The 17,191-nt window shown below is 39.9% G+C and overlaps 1 protein-coding gene across 1 annotated transcript; it reads left to right on the top strand.

Moving 5' to 3' along the window:
* The first annotated feature begins 229 nt into the window (after positions 1–229).
* Positions 230–16,813, top strand: papss1 (3'-phosphoadenosine 5'-phosphosulfate synthase 1). Its single transcript, XM_035660647.1, has 12 exons — positions 230–509; positions 1,199–1,313; positions 1,434–1,669; positions 2,505–2,643; positions 3,412–3,530; positions 4,314–4,427; positions 4,634–4,745; positions 7,575–7,780; positions 10,324–10,459; positions 10,816–11,084; positions 12,410–12,639; positions 15,663–16,813. The coding sequence occupies exons 1-12, from the start codon at positions 450–452 to the stop codon at positions 15,799–15,801; spliced, it is 1,875 nt and encodes a 624-aa protein (XP_035516540.1). The 5' UTR covers positions 230–449; the 3' UTR covers positions 15,802–16,813.
* The last annotated feature ends 378 nt before the right edge of the window (positions 16,814–17,191 follow it).

Here is a 17,191-nt window from a genome sequence, read left to right as displayed (position 1 = left end):
TTAAAAAAAAAAAAAAACACATATTCCAAATGATTAAAACTCATTATAGCTTAATGAGAACTGTGTTTTTTCATTGCGACTGCGAAAATTTTGCTTTGCGGTTACTGGCCTCAGATCAGTTGACTCATCGAGTCCCGTACTGTGCTCATAGACGATAACGAAACAAAACTGACGTGAGATCAGTTTATTTTAACCGCGCCGACTGTCCGGCTGAGGAAATGCGTCATCCCGTCGCCGGTGACGTGGCTGCTGGGGAAAGCTCTTCCCGGTTGCTGTGCCAGCCTGCTCGGCTCCTCGGCTTCGGGCTCCTCCATTCATTGGAGATACCTGTGCACAAAAAAAAATACATAAATAAAGAGAAATACCTGTACTAGCTACTATTAGTCTTTTTTTTGGTGTGAGCTTTAAAACAAGTAGCGTGTTGCATCAGGCGCTGACTGCTGCCACCCATGGAGACGTACGGCAACTCGAACAAGAAACAGAAGCTAAGCAACGCTCCCGAGAACTGGGTGAGTTTTCTTTGGCCGAGTTGTGTAAATCCAACGCACCCATTCATCATGTCCGTCTGCCTAATGAGCTAACGGGCTAACTGGTGAGACACCGGCTAACTAGCTCATTATCATACTGCCGTACAGTAATGCTAGCTCTGCATTTAACGCCTCGGTTGCTAGCAGCGCCGTGGCTGAAAAAAATAAATAAAATAAAAACAAATAAAAGTGGCTAATCGGTCAACTGCTTATGCGGTTATAAAGCAACTGTTTGCGTTATGCCCTGACAACTTTGCCAACATCGACGTGAGCCTTCATGGTTTCAGCGTCGTTGGCAGCGAGATACTGTTTGCATAACCTTCACTTCACTCCAACTCTCAGGTGCAGTATTTACAGGATTTAGTTATCAAGAGTCGATGAACTAATGAGTCGACAACAGTTTTGTTAATAGATGAGTGTTTCAGCCATTGTTCAAAGGCCTGCATTCTTAAAATCAGGATGTGAAGCCTTGTCATAGTCATATGTGATGGTAAAAGTTTTATGACTTTTGTAATTAAAATGGCTAATTGAGAAAACAGCCAATAGATGAATAGGTAATGAAAATAAACATTACTTTCAGCTCTACATACATTTTCCAAGTTGTGTTATAGGGCGGCAAGTGGGCTGAACTGACTGAAGCTGAACTGTAAATGTGTCTGTATCATTTCCAGGGAATGCAACGTGCCACTAATGTCACCTATCAAGCTCATCATGTCAGCCGAAACAAGCGCGGGCAAGTTGTGGGCACAAGAGGAGGCTTCAGGGGATGCACGGTTTGGCTGAGTGGTAGGTTATGAAATATCAGCAGCTTTGATTCCTCAAAACAAAATGTCTGGGTGTGCCTTCTGCACCCTGCGTGTCACCTTCTAGCTGTTTCACAAGGCTGTTGTTTCCCTCCGTGCCAAGGTTTGTCCGGTGCAGGGAAGACCACAGTGAGCATGGCTCTGGAGGAGTACCTGGTGTGTCACGGTATCCCCTGCTACACACTGGATGGGGACAACATCCGTCAGGGGCTGAACAAGAACCTAGGCTTCAGCCCGGAGGACCGTGAAGAGAACATTCGACGCATTGCTGAGGTGGCCCGGCTTTTTGCTGATGCCGGGCTGGTCTGCATCGCCAGTTTCATCTCTCCCTACAGCAGGGTGAGTGACTCTCCAAAAAAAGCCCCAGCGGTTGGATGAGAGAAACGACTGATGACGGGGATAAATGTGGCTGGACCTCACTGATACACTAGTAAATGTGTCTCTCGTTTTGTTACACAACCTTTATTCAACCACTTTTAGATAAAGTGTTGGCCTTCTGTGCAGAGTTTTGTTCTAGGCTGAAAGGAAATTGGCACTAACGGGATAGTGCTTTAGAGCATTGTAACTTTTACATCTGTTTTCAGATTACTTGATGCTTGGGTTGATAATCATGACGTTACTGCTCATGTCACTGTGCATCATCATTATCCAGCTGAGACTGATGAGTCCAGATCCAACGATACTTTTGGAAGTTGAGCTTCTGAAGACAGGATTTTATATGTTCTTGTCCTGAATTTTGAACATACTCAGCATAATTTTAAAGAGAACAGTCTGAATCTGCCTTATAACTTCTGCTATAATTTGGCACTACGCAAATACATTTGAATAGGACTGAAGTGAAACGAGAATTGAGCTGTTTTATTATTTTAATAAAAACCGAATAAGATTTGCAAAACATAACTATAAATACTGGATTACACCATATGCAGTGCTACAACTGTTATTTTATTTCTTATTACTATAAAGGACTCTGAGGAATGATTGATTAGCGATTTAATGTTTTTACATTCACTGTCTGTTACTGGAAGCCAATTCTGAGCTGCAGCAGGAACTAATTTATTGCACACTGCGGTGAATTGTGTCCTATTGCAGCAGAAAATTAATACAATTTACAATTATGCTATCTTACACTAACTCTTAATCTAAATCATGTGTGTCTCACTGTGTGTTTCAGGACCGTCTCAATGCCAGGAAGATCCACGAGGCTGCAGGGCTGCCTTTCTTTGAGGTGTTTGTGGACGCTCCACTGGATGTCTGTGAGCAGAGGGATGTGAAGGGCTTGTACAAGCGAGCAAGAGCGGGCGAGATAAGAGGTGGAGTGTAGTTTAATACTGTTTATGTGCATCAGTAGATTCAAGTCCTGGCTTCTTGTAATCTGTTATGTGATCAAGACTGTCGTGGCTCATACTTGGACTGATAATACAGTGACAGCAGTCACATAGTACTCATACATACAAGAGACTTTTGTAATTCCAGAACAGAGGGCAAATCTGCAAGTTAAAAAAAGTGATCTGTAGCTCAGTAGACACACGTGCAATGCATTTCCATTTTCTTTAGTTTGACTTCTGCTGTTCTGGCACATTCCATTATCATAATTTCTCACTCTTTCTTTAAGTGCTGATCCTTATCATATCAAATTACACAGAAAGAACATGACAGTGACAATAAAACGGATGCATCATTGTTAGAGGAACCGTTTCTTATCACGTTGGGGTGATCTTCATTCAGTTTCCTGTGCTTTGTTTCATTTCTGTAGAGCAGATTGACCTTTGTTAGAGTCTATTCTGTTTTAAGAGGTTGTTTTTTAATTGGATGGAATTTGGTCCTGAACAGTTCTCTGAATCTCCCCATGAAGATTTCTGATTAATTATAACTTAAAGCATTGTTTTCAAATCACTGGATATTTCCTGACTTCAAATCAAGAGGGACATTTTTTAAAATTTAAAATAATATTTACAAGCGCTGTTGTTAATTACAAATAGAACAAAAATAAGCATGGTTCTTCACGTCAGTTAGGTGTTGTATATTTTGGATAGAAGCTTAAGTTCACATTGTGCATTTCATTCTCTTTACTTTATCAGGTTTCACTGGAATTGACTCAGAGTACGAGAAGCCAGAGGCTCCAGAGCTGGTGCTAAAGACTGACTCCTGCAGTGTGAATGAGTGCATACAACAGCTTATTGACCTGCTTCAGGAGAGGGTGAGGGGGAGAAATATCCTGCTTTGACATGTTCAAAATATGTGTATCATGTTTATGATTAACTGCATGTTTTTTTTCTACTGGTTATGTCCCTTTTAAAGGTTATATATATCACTTGCCACTAGGTGTCGCAGACCAGCAGATAATGGTGGACACATTTCAAACTGGACTGAAATAAAATTAAATCAAATTCATCAAAACCATCTTTATTAGTCTTTCCAACAAGCACCAACGTTGGTTTGAATGATTATAAACCATTAATTCACAGAGATTAGAAAATATCCACCAAACGGGTTGCTATGGCTGCCATGCAATGTTCAGATATCCTTAGGGACAAATTTGCCCTTCACAAAATGTCCACAAAAAGTCCACAAAAAGTCACATGAATTCTGATATAACACTGAGGTCACAAATCTGACATGTATCTGATTTGGACTACATATGAAAGTGTCCCAAATAGAAACTGAAAAGATCTAGCTAGCTATCTATCTATCTATCTATATATCTATATATATATATATATATATAAATAACCTTTTAAAGAATATTTAAACTAGAAGCTTGAAGTTTATACTTGATACATACAATAGTGCCATCATTCATTATTGACCACTAGGGGGCAGTAACACCTTATATTTTTATGAATGTTGGCATTTACATTGAATTATGTAAATCAGTATTTATTTAGTGAATAAAACACCTTTGCCAAAGTTTTGATTATGTGGGAGGTTTTGTATAGATTTATTCAACATTTATTAATTTCACATTCTGTTGATTTTTCAGGATATAGTTCCTGTTGATGCATCTTATGAGGTGAAGGAGCTGTATGTTCAGGAGAATAAACTGGACCTGGCGAAGGCTGATGCAGAGACCCTGCCTGCTGTGCAGATTGGAAAGGTGCTCCTGATTTTCTTTTTAATTTAGATAAACAAATGAAGCTAGAATAATAATAATTGATAGCCACTGTATATACTGTATATAGAGGAGTTATTAGTAATTTATCTATTCACAGTTTACCAATATCCTTTTATTTGCTCTACATATATGATAAGTTGTTGGTCAATATGTAACTCACTCTATGTGACTGTGTGTATGACCCTCAGGTGGACATGCAGTGGGTGCAGGTGCTGGCCGAAGGCTGGGCCACTCCTCTGAATGGCTTCATGAGAGAGAGAGAGTATTTGCAGTGTCTTCATTTTGACTGTCTGCTGGATGGTAAGATGTTCACGTTTTTAAGAAAAATGTAAACGTTAAAGCTCCATTGGAAAATTGTGTTGCTATACTTGAGAAAGGGCACTAGATGGAGATGAGTGCTCACAAAATGGACTTGGGACACATTTCTTACAACCAGACGTAAGTGCAAATGTTATACTTGTAAATAACTTTCTGGTGCTACCATCACTGTAATGTCCTCCATATATGCTTGAAACACTATGAGCACCAAGATGTGTCACTCAGTTAACCTATTCTTTTCAGCTTACTTGAGAGCTCCTAGCCGAAGGGTTAATTCATACTGTATCATTTGACACTTATGAACTTCAAACTTTAACCACGACAGAGCCAGAAGCTCTTTGGGTTCTCCTCGCTGATTAAATGGAGCATTAAATTAGATTAGCAAATACTCCCTGCATGTGTCCCAGTAAACTGCAATGCATATATTGTACTGCTGGATGTGCTGAGAGGCTTGAATAAAGGTTGAAGTGCTTCATTATACAGCAGTGATGTACAACTTGGCTTGGTGGCAGAATGACACATCCATCATAAGTGGATTTTAATGCAGAATTTAAAGAATCATGGTGTTGTATATAATGTTGGTGAAGTAAGCTCATTTGCAAGTCTCAGGAATGTTTTTTTCTTTTTGGCACTTTTTAGAAAATGAATATCCTACTGGGTGAGTCTCTTGGTGTAATTACAGCAATTTCGCATGTATTGTTTGAAATTCCAAGAAAAAGTCAATTTATTTTTATTGCCCATAAGACCACTTAAACCTCAGCTGTGTGTTGTTATGCCAAATATTTTGTTGCATACACACAGTAAAATGAAAAATACATTAAGCAAATTGAAAGTTGACGTAGCCTGTATTTCATTTTCAGAGTTTGACAGGTATATATTATATTTGCTGTCCTCACTGAAGGATAAAACCATCAAATTCTTACAACTTAAAAAGAAATCACAGATGATTTAAGTTCTTTCCTCAGAAAGATAGCTAGCTTGAGAAACTGAGCTGTCTAGACAGACTGAGGCAGAAATATATATTGATGTGAAAAGTGTTGATTCCACTTTTCCTGTTTGTCTGGAGGAAGAGAGTCACAGAGGAAGAGACGTCTTTATTGATTGACACCACACACCGCCATTTGTCCATTTTCACTTCCTTCCAGGGATTTGACAGTGAAAGGACTCATCGCCCACACTTTAACAGTAAAACTGGTTGGGAAGGAGCAAACGGCATGTTTGACTAATCAAATAGTCACAAAAAATAAACAGACCCGAATTCAAGCTCGTGTCTCTCTCTCTCTCTCTCTCTCTCTCTCTCTCGGACATTTGGCAGTCTTACGAGTGTGCATTATTGGAACCAGCTGTAAGCTCTACGCTGTGACATAGGGGACGACAAGAGGGTCCACAGGGAGGGTTGGGGCAGCAACAGTCAGCGTTCCCTCCTGTTTCCACTGCATTTGATCTGATGTGATGTGAAAAGCGTGCCGGTCCAAACGTTTTCAACAAAATGAACTCGCCAACAGAACGCTGTCACTACGCAGCCCAAATCAAAGAAGGAGAAAGGTCAAGATCCAGCTTAGCTTAAGAGGGGATTTTTTTTCTCCACTAGCTTCTTAAATTGCGGCCTTGAAGTCTCACTGTAGCCTGTGGTTTAGCTGTATATTCCACATTTAGCCTGAAGGGGTACAGAATGGAAACTTAATTAGAATGGTTGAGCTGTTTTGTTGATACCTAACCTTTTGAACATTTTAACCCGCCTTTTGTTAGATGTCTGTTTTCAGTGTCCCAGTTCTTTTGCATTGGGATCCTTTACATAGTTTTTTCTGGGATCGTTGATAGTAAAGGTGTCCTGTGCAGTTTCCTTGTAAACAAAAAAAAAAGTTCACACAGTTTCCCATTAAAATACATTGTTTTCCTCTTTGGATGCTAGCTAATTGCGTTTAACGGATTTATTTGCAAAGCGGATTTATATAAAAAGAAAAGTTGTCTTCTTCGCATCTTGATGTGCGACAGGACTGTGTATCCCATTGCCTCGAAAGTCCGTGCAAAAACATTCCTCCGGAGTGCTACTAGTGGGCCTTTTAATGTAGCTTGAATTGGAGGACTGTGCTCTTTGCGTACTCTGTGGAATCAGAAGACAAAAAGGGTGATAACTCACCAGATATTTTAGCGCTGAAGCATTTAGTTAATTCTTTATTTGTTGATTGACAACAATAATTGATTGTCAGTCAAGGTCAGTCATTTATGAGGCAACAATGCCAATATTCTCTGTTTTTTCTTGGATGTGAGAATTTGGTTGTTTTTTTTTTAGTCATGCTTATGGTAAATACATTGCATTTATATCACCTGATATATCCCTGAACAATACTTGATTTTAAACTGGATATCTTTGGGTTTTGGAGTGAACAAGCAAGAAATATGTCAATTTGGCTTTGGGAAATAAAAGGCATGTTTTACTATTTTCTGACATTTGTTAGACAAAACAATCACAGGTCCAGTGTGTAACATTTAGCAGGATCAATGGGCAGTAATATAATATAATATTCATAGGTGTTTCTACAGTAGCCCAGAAGGGACAAACCAAACACTGGCTCTAGAGAAGACCATTTGCATTTTTTGCATGTTTTGCGGGCCACCATAGTTTCTCTTTTGTGCCTGAAAGGGGAGGGTGAAGCAGCAGAGCCATATGCCACTAAATCCTACACACTGGTCCTTTTAATTATTTAAGCAAACGACCAGCAGATTAATTGCAGGTGTAATGTATTTTCTTTCGGCCTAAATATGCCTTTTCCCCTCATAAAAATGTTCTCGTTTCTCCAACTGTCTCAGGTGGAGTCATCAACCTGTCCGTGCCGGTGGTGTTGCCGGTGTCTACTGCAGATAAAGACCGTTTAGACGGCGTGACCGCTATAGCCTTGGTCTACGAGGGCAGACGAGTGGCCATCCTTCGCAACCCCGAGTTTTACGAACACCGCAAAGAAGAACGTTGCGCTCGCCAGTGGGGCACCACCTGCAAGGACCACCCGTACATCAAGGTACATATTATGTTCAGGGTCAGGGTCACAGTTTTGATTGTCCAAGAACTGAGGCTTATATGTTGGAAATGCTATAGAAAGCCTAGAGCTCGACCTTGGGGGGGAAAAGTACTGAGCAGCATCACAGAGCTGCAGACAGTCTGTCTCAGTGTGCTATGTGATAAACAATCTGCATGTGAAAGCAAACTGCCTCCCTGGATTCGGCACTGATAGAACACAGATCCGAGCTGGCCTTTTCACATTGCTTATGGAAAGACTGAATAGGTGGAGGACCAAGCTTTTCTCACAGTCTGTCAGGACGCCCAGTGTAATCACTTGATCTTCTTGGTCCACCCTCGTTTTGCAGGTGTTATATTTGGATGCTGAGTCTCTCGCTCAGCCTCCACCAAATGTGTTTTAGAATGTGCTGCACGGCTCAACAGGCTGCGCAATCCCTGCCAGCTTCCACCTTTCCGCTCGCCCAACCCTTCTCCAAATATACCCGGGAATTGTTTCCATCTGTCTCCTATCGACTGCTGTGGGACCCAGGTAGACTCGGTGGCGAGATAACGTCCTGAAATGATCCTTGCACACCCTGCGAAAAAGTGGCATTGTGGCTTGTAGCTGGAAAAAGTTGGAAAACTGTCTAGTGTTGCAGACAAAGATTGCCTCTTTATAAGCCCATCTGTGTGGACTGGGAGTGCAAGGTTACTTTTAATAGCTGTTTGTCCAGCTAAGTTTAAAGCCCATTCTTTTCAGGATCAGTGCAGTTGGTTGGCCTCTTGTATATTGGCAAAGGTGCAAGACAAAACTAATGGCAACCTATGTGGTATTTCGTGATTTCACTCCCTGGGGTCAGAGTTACTGTAAACCTCACTGGCTCATTTTAAAGCCATGTGCTGCTAAAAATTCTGGATGGAGATTAACTGGAACACTAGCCTACAGCTGTCTCAATATTTCACCACAGTTGGTAGACATTGTTAATCTCAGCAGATATCTTTATTTGTCTCACCTTGTTCATGATTAAATCTGGCTTTGTAATGTGTTTTACGATACAAGAGGCTGCCAGTTTTCATAAATTGGTACCATGACTTTCCAGTGTCAACACCTGATGGCCCAGCGCTGGCTTTAAACACATGCTGAGTGCTCTGTATTTCCACAACTGTCAGTCTTTATCCACTTTAACCTGTCACAGCTGAACATGTGTGTTCAGCTTGCTGTGATTAAGGTGTCACTCATTAAAGAGTGTGTGTACGTATACATAAGTGTATGTTTTAACTCCCCGCACCGGAGCCAGTCTGTCAACACACCTCTGCGCTGGTAGCTGCAACTTTTTTTTTTATCCCGTCTCTTTCCAACCAGAAACGACCTGCTCCATATTACATGTAGTTAATCCACTGTTTCCTGTTTACCTGTTCGTCACTCAGACAAGAGCCCCCTTCATCGGAAACTATGGTGTAGTGGCTGTTTATTTGGCCAGGGCCCTTTTCACATGTGAAGCCCTGGGGCACTTATAACGGTTAAACAGGGCACATGTGTATGTGTAGGCATGCTTCTTTGATATATCCACGCAGACATTAGATTTTCCATTCACTTATGTTAGGAAAATAAATTGTGACTGTCTATGCTGTTGATCTCTCCAATGAATAAGGGCGTTGAGCATCTCTCATGAGTCTTTTCAGGCCAGCAGTGGACAGGTTGGATTAATTGGCGCGTGGAAAACAAATCGCAATGCAATCCTGAAAACTAGATGTGTCTACATGGCTCCGTCGTAAGGTTTTGCAATCACATCACGTCTATGACACCTCTACTGTTGACAACTTACTGATTTTGAAACTGTTTCTAAAGTATACATATCAAAGACTTTTCTTTTTGTATTTTTCACATGACTAATTACATGTCAACAACACCAAGTGACATCTTTTTTTATCAACTTCCAAAATCGACTTTTCGCGATGCCTACGAACTTCTGGTTTCATTTGTGGCATTTGTTTTTGAGTTTTCTCCATCTCAATGCTGGAGCTGTGCTGCTTTTATTACCCAGCCTGTAGAGAATTGTCACTTTGTATCACATTAACATCGCACAGGCCAGTGTTTTCAGTAACTCTAGCTACGGTCTCATAAATGCCACAAGAGGCAGGCTAAAGATATTGCCTGAAACAATAGCAGCCTTTCCTGGATCCTCCTGAGCACTTCTGTGACATTGTTGGATTAATCTCTTGAGGGGAACATTTTTTCTCCAATGTGGTCATGAGCTCATCACCAGGTTATATTGTGTAATACAATCTGATTTGGTCTCTGCTCTGTTATTGAAATTAAGATAGTTGATATGGCCAAGTGCAGAAGACTCGGAATGCCAGAGTTTTGTTGACTGTTTAACAACACGCAGTCTTTGATTTATGCTGGTGTCTCCCCGTTGTAACTGGGTAATAACTTGGGGGTTTTATTAGAATTCACGCTGGCCTGGTTCCAGCACAGTGAAGTTTTTATGGACCACAGTGTCTTAAGTCTGGATTATGTTTGAGTTGTGTTCCCTGTCATGATCATTGTGACTGCTATTTCAGATGGTGATGGAAAGTGGGGACTGGCTGGTCGGAGGAGATCTGCAGGTTCTGGACAGGATCTGCTGGAACGATGGACTGGATCAGTACCGACTGACGCCCACCGAGCTCAAACAGAAGTTTAAAGAAATGAATGCAGGTATAGGCCAAGTTCTGTTGGTCCTTGTTTATATTTTAGGTCTATAAAACAGTGATCTGAACTTAGACCAAGGACTTCAAGAGAGACTGTAGTGTCACAATATTTATACACAGCTTGTTTTTTTTTTTTTGTTTAGTCTTTGGCAAGGAAACAAAAGAGACAGAGTAGGAAAGTCATGGGACAGAAGGCTCTGGTGTGATTCAGTCCTTGACTGCGGTTTCAGTGGTTGGGCACTTAGCTGCTTGATTATCTCTGGGTACATTGTGGCCTTCTGTTTGCTTTGTACAGATGTGTTCAGATGTGTTTGGTTGCAGTCTAACAAACCCTTCTCGTCCTCCTCCTTTCTCTCTATTTAGATGCTGTATTTGCCTTCCAGCTTCGCAACCCAGTCCACAATGGTCATGCTCTTCTGATGCAGGACACCCACAAGCGCCTCATCGAGCGAGGCTACCGCCGGCCCGTTCTGCTGCTCCACCCGCTGGGAGGTTGGACCAAGGACGATGACGTGCCGCTGCCCTGGCGCATGAAGCAGCACGCCGCGGTGCTGGAGGAGGGTGTCCTGAATCCAGACTCTACCATCGTAGCTATCTTTCCTTCACCCATGATGTATGCCGGGCCAACTGAGGTGATGATTATGAAGAATGTTGTATTTGTAGCGCTTGAGGTTTCTTTTAAACAAAGCCATAATTTCTTCCTCAAAACTGACACGAAACAAAAAATGTGACTGCAGTGGCGAGTAATGATGCTGTCATAAACTTGGTGTCTGCAAATTTTTGAGAGTGAAAAATGGCAGGAAGGAGGGTTCACAATTGTCTTAAGGCGCTCTGTTTAGTGTTTCCATGCCATACACAAACATCCTTGTGTGACTGAGCGTAGCTGTGTGGCTGGGAATCTTTTAATCATTCAGTTACGATAATGGGAAACTACAGCACAAATTATTGAGAGCAGATTGGAGGCTGGCAGTGAATTTATTCAGTTTGTAATTTTGAATGGGAGGTTTATAGAGCCAGATTCAGCTCCAGCCTCATTGCTCTGATCTTGTTTACCCTTTAATAACCACATATACCCCTTGGTCTGCCTGCCGCGCAAATATTAGAACTACCTCTCCAGTGTTGCCAGAATGTTCTTGAGCAAGACTCTGAAGGCCTGCAACTTCCACTTGTTTTGTCAACCCAATCTGATTGTAGATCCTAAAATACAATCTACAAGGGCAGGAAACTAATGGCACTGGTATTAGTAACTGTCACACAGTAATGTAGAGATTAGGCAATTATTGATAATGAGAAACAGAAAAAGACCCTCAGTGCTTATGGTGAATGCAAATTCCTAAGGGTAAGAGTTGGAGGCTGGGTGAACTAGTAAAGGTAGCTGCTTTTATTTTTGTTTATTTTACAACTCAGCTAATCTTATACACTTTTACTCCACACAATTCTTTATATCACATTTTGAGTTAGTGAGATATTATAGTATCTACAGCCAGGCAGCCATAGAAGAGACTTTGCTTGGAGACTAACAGAGCAACATGATTTCCCAGCACACTGCACAAGGGGCTCACAATCTATACACCAACTACAGCAAATACAATGGGGTGGAGACTGAACACAAACAAAAACAACATTGCAAAAAGATTAGGAATGGCTCTATACCACTTTTTCATGTCTGATACCGATGCCGCAAACTTGAGTATCTGGTAATACCAGTCACATAGTCTTTTCCCCTCTCAGAAACAACTAAGCTGTAAAAAATATATTTGCATGGATGCGCTTTGCTTAACCTAGCCAAATATTCTACTCCTATGAAGGAAGAAATACATAGCCCACAACATGAATCAGTCATTCAATACTGCTGCTTCTTTTTGTTTATACTTCTGTGAGGTAAAATGGTATTTCTCTGTTTTTAATGTTGCTATAGTATTCACAGCTCTTCTTTCTTTTTATGCCTCGTCCACAGGTTCAGTGGCATTGCAGAGCTCGAATGGTGGCTGGAGCCAACTTCTACATTGTGGGCCGAGACCCCGCAGGTATGCCCCACCCTGACACAGGGAAGGACCTCTACGAACCCACTCACGGGGCTAAGGTCCTCACCATGGCTCCAGGCCTCATCACCCTGGAGATTGTACCTTTTAAGGTTGCTGCTTACAACAAGGTCAAAAGAGCAATGGACTTTTACGATCCCAAAAAGTGAGTAGCTGTTAATGTTACAATTTTATTATTTTAAAGCTGTTTCCCATAGTCTTTTCATTTTATTGGGGTCTTAGAATACAGAAATAGTTTAAGTCAAAGTGGCAGTACTCACTCACACTAACTTAAATGGCTTATTTGTATATTTGTATAGTCCAGAGTAATACCTCTCATTTAGTTCAATTAGAACCAGCAGCCTAAACACAAAGTACATTCTCTAAATGAATTACTCATTAGGCTTGTCTTTTAAAAAAAAAAACCCTTTCATCCTTTTTATTTCCTTCTTCCCTTCGATCTAGAGCAAAATGCCAAGCCAAGAATAACAGGAATTGTTTTTCTTTCTTATACAGTTAAAAGGTTTTGTGGATTAGTATTAGCTTTGTAGTTTCTCAAAAATTGCAAAGACCTGCTATTAATTAAAGTCTGTATACGGACACTGCACATGATGACTAACAAAAATCATGCAATCTCACTACCTCTCGTCCGGATTTTATGCAGCCTCCGCCATCAGCTTACGTAACTTTCGCTGTGTTTGGCCAGGAATGTTAAAACTAAATATGGCCAGACTAATCAAAAGATTTGCTTTGTTTTCCATGATGCATATTTATGACGTTTAGGCCAAACCAAATTGTCGATCAGGAACATCTAGTGCTTTTAGGGTTGCTAAAAATGTTTTTAATGGGTTATCTGACCAAATATTTGATTTTAATCAGTGTGTAAGAGAAAATCTCTCTGGCTGTTGAATGTCACCTTTTTCCACATTGGGATGAAAAGTTTGTTTATCATGTAGAAGGATTATTTTATTTTTTTAATGGGGTTACAATCTATAAAAAATACGACTAACTGTCAGTCTTATTTATTGACTGAAGATGAGAAGAAACAGTGACGTTTGTTTGTTGTCATCAGCCTTAAATTAAAGCTTTTATTTATCACATTTACTAGTAAAAAGTGAAATGCAGTGTTATATACTAATTAAGACTAGTGTGAAAAAGTACAATAAATCTTACAGGCTCGAGTGCAAATAGAAATATATGTGAGTATATAATATGCTTTGTAGTTGGAAAACATGAAAAACCATCTCACTGGCCTTCAGTGAACTTTTTAAAAAACATTTCAGAATGTCATTTAAAATCAGTAAATCACTCCATTAAATACACTTTGCTGTCTTCTTTTTAATAGAATCTCATTGACCCAATGGCTTGATATTATTTTAGGGATAAAGCTAGAGAGCAAATGCAAGATGGTAACTGGATTTCCAAAGTCTGTAGTCTTCGCTCTGTTAGATTTATGGCATTCCATTCTCTCATGCACGCTGACAGTGCCTTGCCAGATTTCAGGAGGAATATGGATGCTTATCCTAATCACCAGCAATACCCCTCAGTCTTTCTCTGAAGTGTAATGGCTCAGATCACAGTAAGCTGTTTCTAATTTGACACTGTATAAAAATGTTGTAAGAAGAATTTGCCTGGAGCTCTTTTACCTCACGCCATGTTAACTGTTGGATCTTCTTCACAGTTTCTCATTGTTTCAGAGTAACTTGATGTGCTCTGTCATGTAATAATGATTATAATTTTTTTTCCCTCATAAACAGCAGGACTTTGACCCTCTCCGAATGCAATGTAACAAGATGTCTAAAACTGCCTTGATTATCCCTGACAGTAATAGACGAGGCTAGTGAAGATGTAATGAACTTGTGCCAGTACTTCGCTGAGCACCGGTTTTAGATGAAGACTGTCCTTGGCTGCTCGCTTCAAACAAAGTTGTTCAAATCTATTCTGAACGAGGTGAACTGAAAGTGCAGTGAAAAGCCGTCTGTCATGGAGAGCGAGGACGGAGTAGACAAGAGAATGTTTGAAAGTTACAATCTACAATCTGATTATTGGAAAGAAGCTCCCTGACAGTTTTTAATTTGAAATGTGTGGCAGCCACATTCCTTCACACAGACAGTTTGGTTGGGATGTTTGACGGTAGTACCCCAAAATGATAATACAGGTTTTTTAACTTGTCTGAACTAGTTTTTAATATATTAATTTATGGGTGCGTTAGAATTTGGTTGTGTTAGTAGCACTAATTTATTCAATTTTGGGTCTTTTGTTTCACAAAGAATTGGATAAAAGATGCTTTAATATATTGGTAGGGAAGCAGCCTAAAATTTTTATTCCAGGCAATCAAGTGGATAATTTATAGATAGGAAAAACAACCTTTAGTAGATATAACAACACGCTGTGTATCACACTTTATTTTTCCTTTTTTCTTTTTTATATTGCTTCTTTCCTTATACAAAAGCACAAGTGGGTGGAAGGGACACCAAAAGTACTACTACTGGGCATCATAATCGTTAATTTCTTTACAGTAAATTTATTGTTGTTGGAGATGTTTGTTGTTAGTTGTATCACCTTCTCTAGAGATCTAAATTGTGAAAAACAAACAGGAATCTTAATCTGATGTTTTTTTTTTTTTTACTTTTTAAATAACCTGTGTGTATGTATTTACATGTAATATTAAAAAATTCAGACTTTGGCAACTCCTACTGGTAGTAACAAAAAAGATCCCATGGCAGACAGCATTGCGTAGTAAAGTACCCATAAAGTGTTTTAAACACAAGCATATAAATTATACATCTACTCCAACGCGCTGAATTTGAAGAATTCCTAAATGTTGAAACTCAGCTGCACTGGCCTCATTTTACAACCAGTCATTGCAATAGCGTGCTGGTGCTTACTGGGTTGTCACAGTATCTCTCCAGCCACGGAGTGATTTGCGAGGTGTTACCAATAAATCAGCTGTCAGAAATTGTCTGCATGTGAAATGTAGAGTTTAGCGATTTGGACTTTGGACTGTGTTTTCCAGAAATGCTAACTGGCCTGCTCCCACGCCTCGATGTGCTTGATTCCAAAGCAGCAGGCAGTTATTGTTGGCTCATTTTTCCTGTTGATAAGAATCTTTTCATCGATTTGAAGTCTGTCTGTTACTCAGAACTCTTTTTCTCTCTCTTTTTTTTTTTTTCTTTTTACAAATTGCAGCCATCAAGATTATGATTTCATCTCAGGCACACGTATGCGGAAGATGGCTCGCGAGGGAGAGAATCCTCCTGATGGCTTCATGGCTCCAAAGGCTTGGGCTGTGCTGAAAGAATACTATAAGTCACTGGAGAAAGCCTAAAGGTTGAGTCACGGATGACAAAACACGGAAACACTCGAGTTTCTACTGATGCTTCAAATGTCGAATGTGGGGACCACTCATCTACTATCACAAACCATACTCTGGCTTCCGTCTGTCACTTGTACACTCAATCTTTTATAGTCTTATCATGTTTGTGTTTTAACTGTGTGTACTTTTATCTAACTTAACTTCCTCTGACTGTAAAATACAGTAGGAGAAGTCAGAGGTCAAAAAAATCTTCAGAGTAGATGTTTGTGTTTCTCACTAACTTTATAACTGTATGTTCTAAAGACTGATTACAAAATATTGTTTAAAAAATAATGGATCAAGACTCATAATGACCTCTACAGAAAGTACTGTTGACCAGTACTTGAATAGGTGTGAATGAATGTTGAGTATTCGTGATGTCCAAATTTAAAACGTTACTGCACCTGCTCGAGTTCACTTAACTCACAACTGAAACCCAAACAAGTTGCTTTGTACTGTATGTTTGCAAGTGGCGGTGGTAGTTGCTCAGAATTTGGTGTACACAAGTATTTGATGTAAAAGTTGAGTGCCTTGGTCTTCAGAAAGTGAATTCACATGATGACTGGTTATAATTAGGATACACAGACACAGACACACACACACCTGCTTTTTGTCCCACTTGTCTTAATGTTACACTGAAACAGTCCAGTAGTTTAAAAAAAAATGGTACGCAACACTTTAAAGATGTTTTTATTGGGATATAACTTCTTGGAAAAACTTTTAACATTTTTTGTGTCATATTTAGTCTATTTATTCTATCCTAACATTACATTTTTTTTTTTTAGTCTTTATCTGTTGTGCATGTAGTTTTGATGCTTGTCTCAGCAGTCTTTGATATTTTGTTAGGTTGTGATCATTTGTATCCCCCCCCCCCCCTCTTGGGTTGCTAATATTTTCCATGTGGTAATTCATTTTAAGGAGTTGGCCTGTATAAACAGATGGTTGATGGTTACCATCAAGGGATCAGATTTGTAATCTTCCTTGTCCAATAAACCATTTTTAGCAAAAAAGAACGATTTGTTTACTTTTCCTTTCTGTAGTCTTTGGGTTTGCTACACACGATGCATGGGTTTTCTTTTCTTTTGCTGCACACCAAAGGGTTTTAAATGTAGAACATATTCTCAACTTAAATTCTTAATTTAAAGTAAATGCACAGAATTTCATGTATTATAGAAACTAACTTACAGTGATGAGATGTCATCAACTGTTAGCAGCCAGTGACAACTCAATGGCTCGAAATGTCTTCATATCTTTGTCACTAACCCTGTTTGAAGTGCGTTTTGTCATCTACATGAACCAAGCTCTCTCCAAACCAGGGTTTCTTAGACCCTGCCTATTTGAACTTTTGTGACCCTCCAGTTGG

The sequence above is a fragment of the Morone saxatilis genome, unplaced genomic scaffold, assembly GCF_004916995.1.
Source record: "Morone saxatilis isolate NCDOM2014 unplaced genomic scaffold, NCSU_SB_2.0 Contig17, whole genome shotgun sequence".
In the NCBI taxonomy this organism is placed as follows: domain Eukaryota; kingdom Metazoa; phylum Chordata; class Actinopteri; family Moronidae; genus Morone; species Morone saxatilis.
This window is presented reverse-complemented; position numbering and strand designations above follow the sequence as displayed.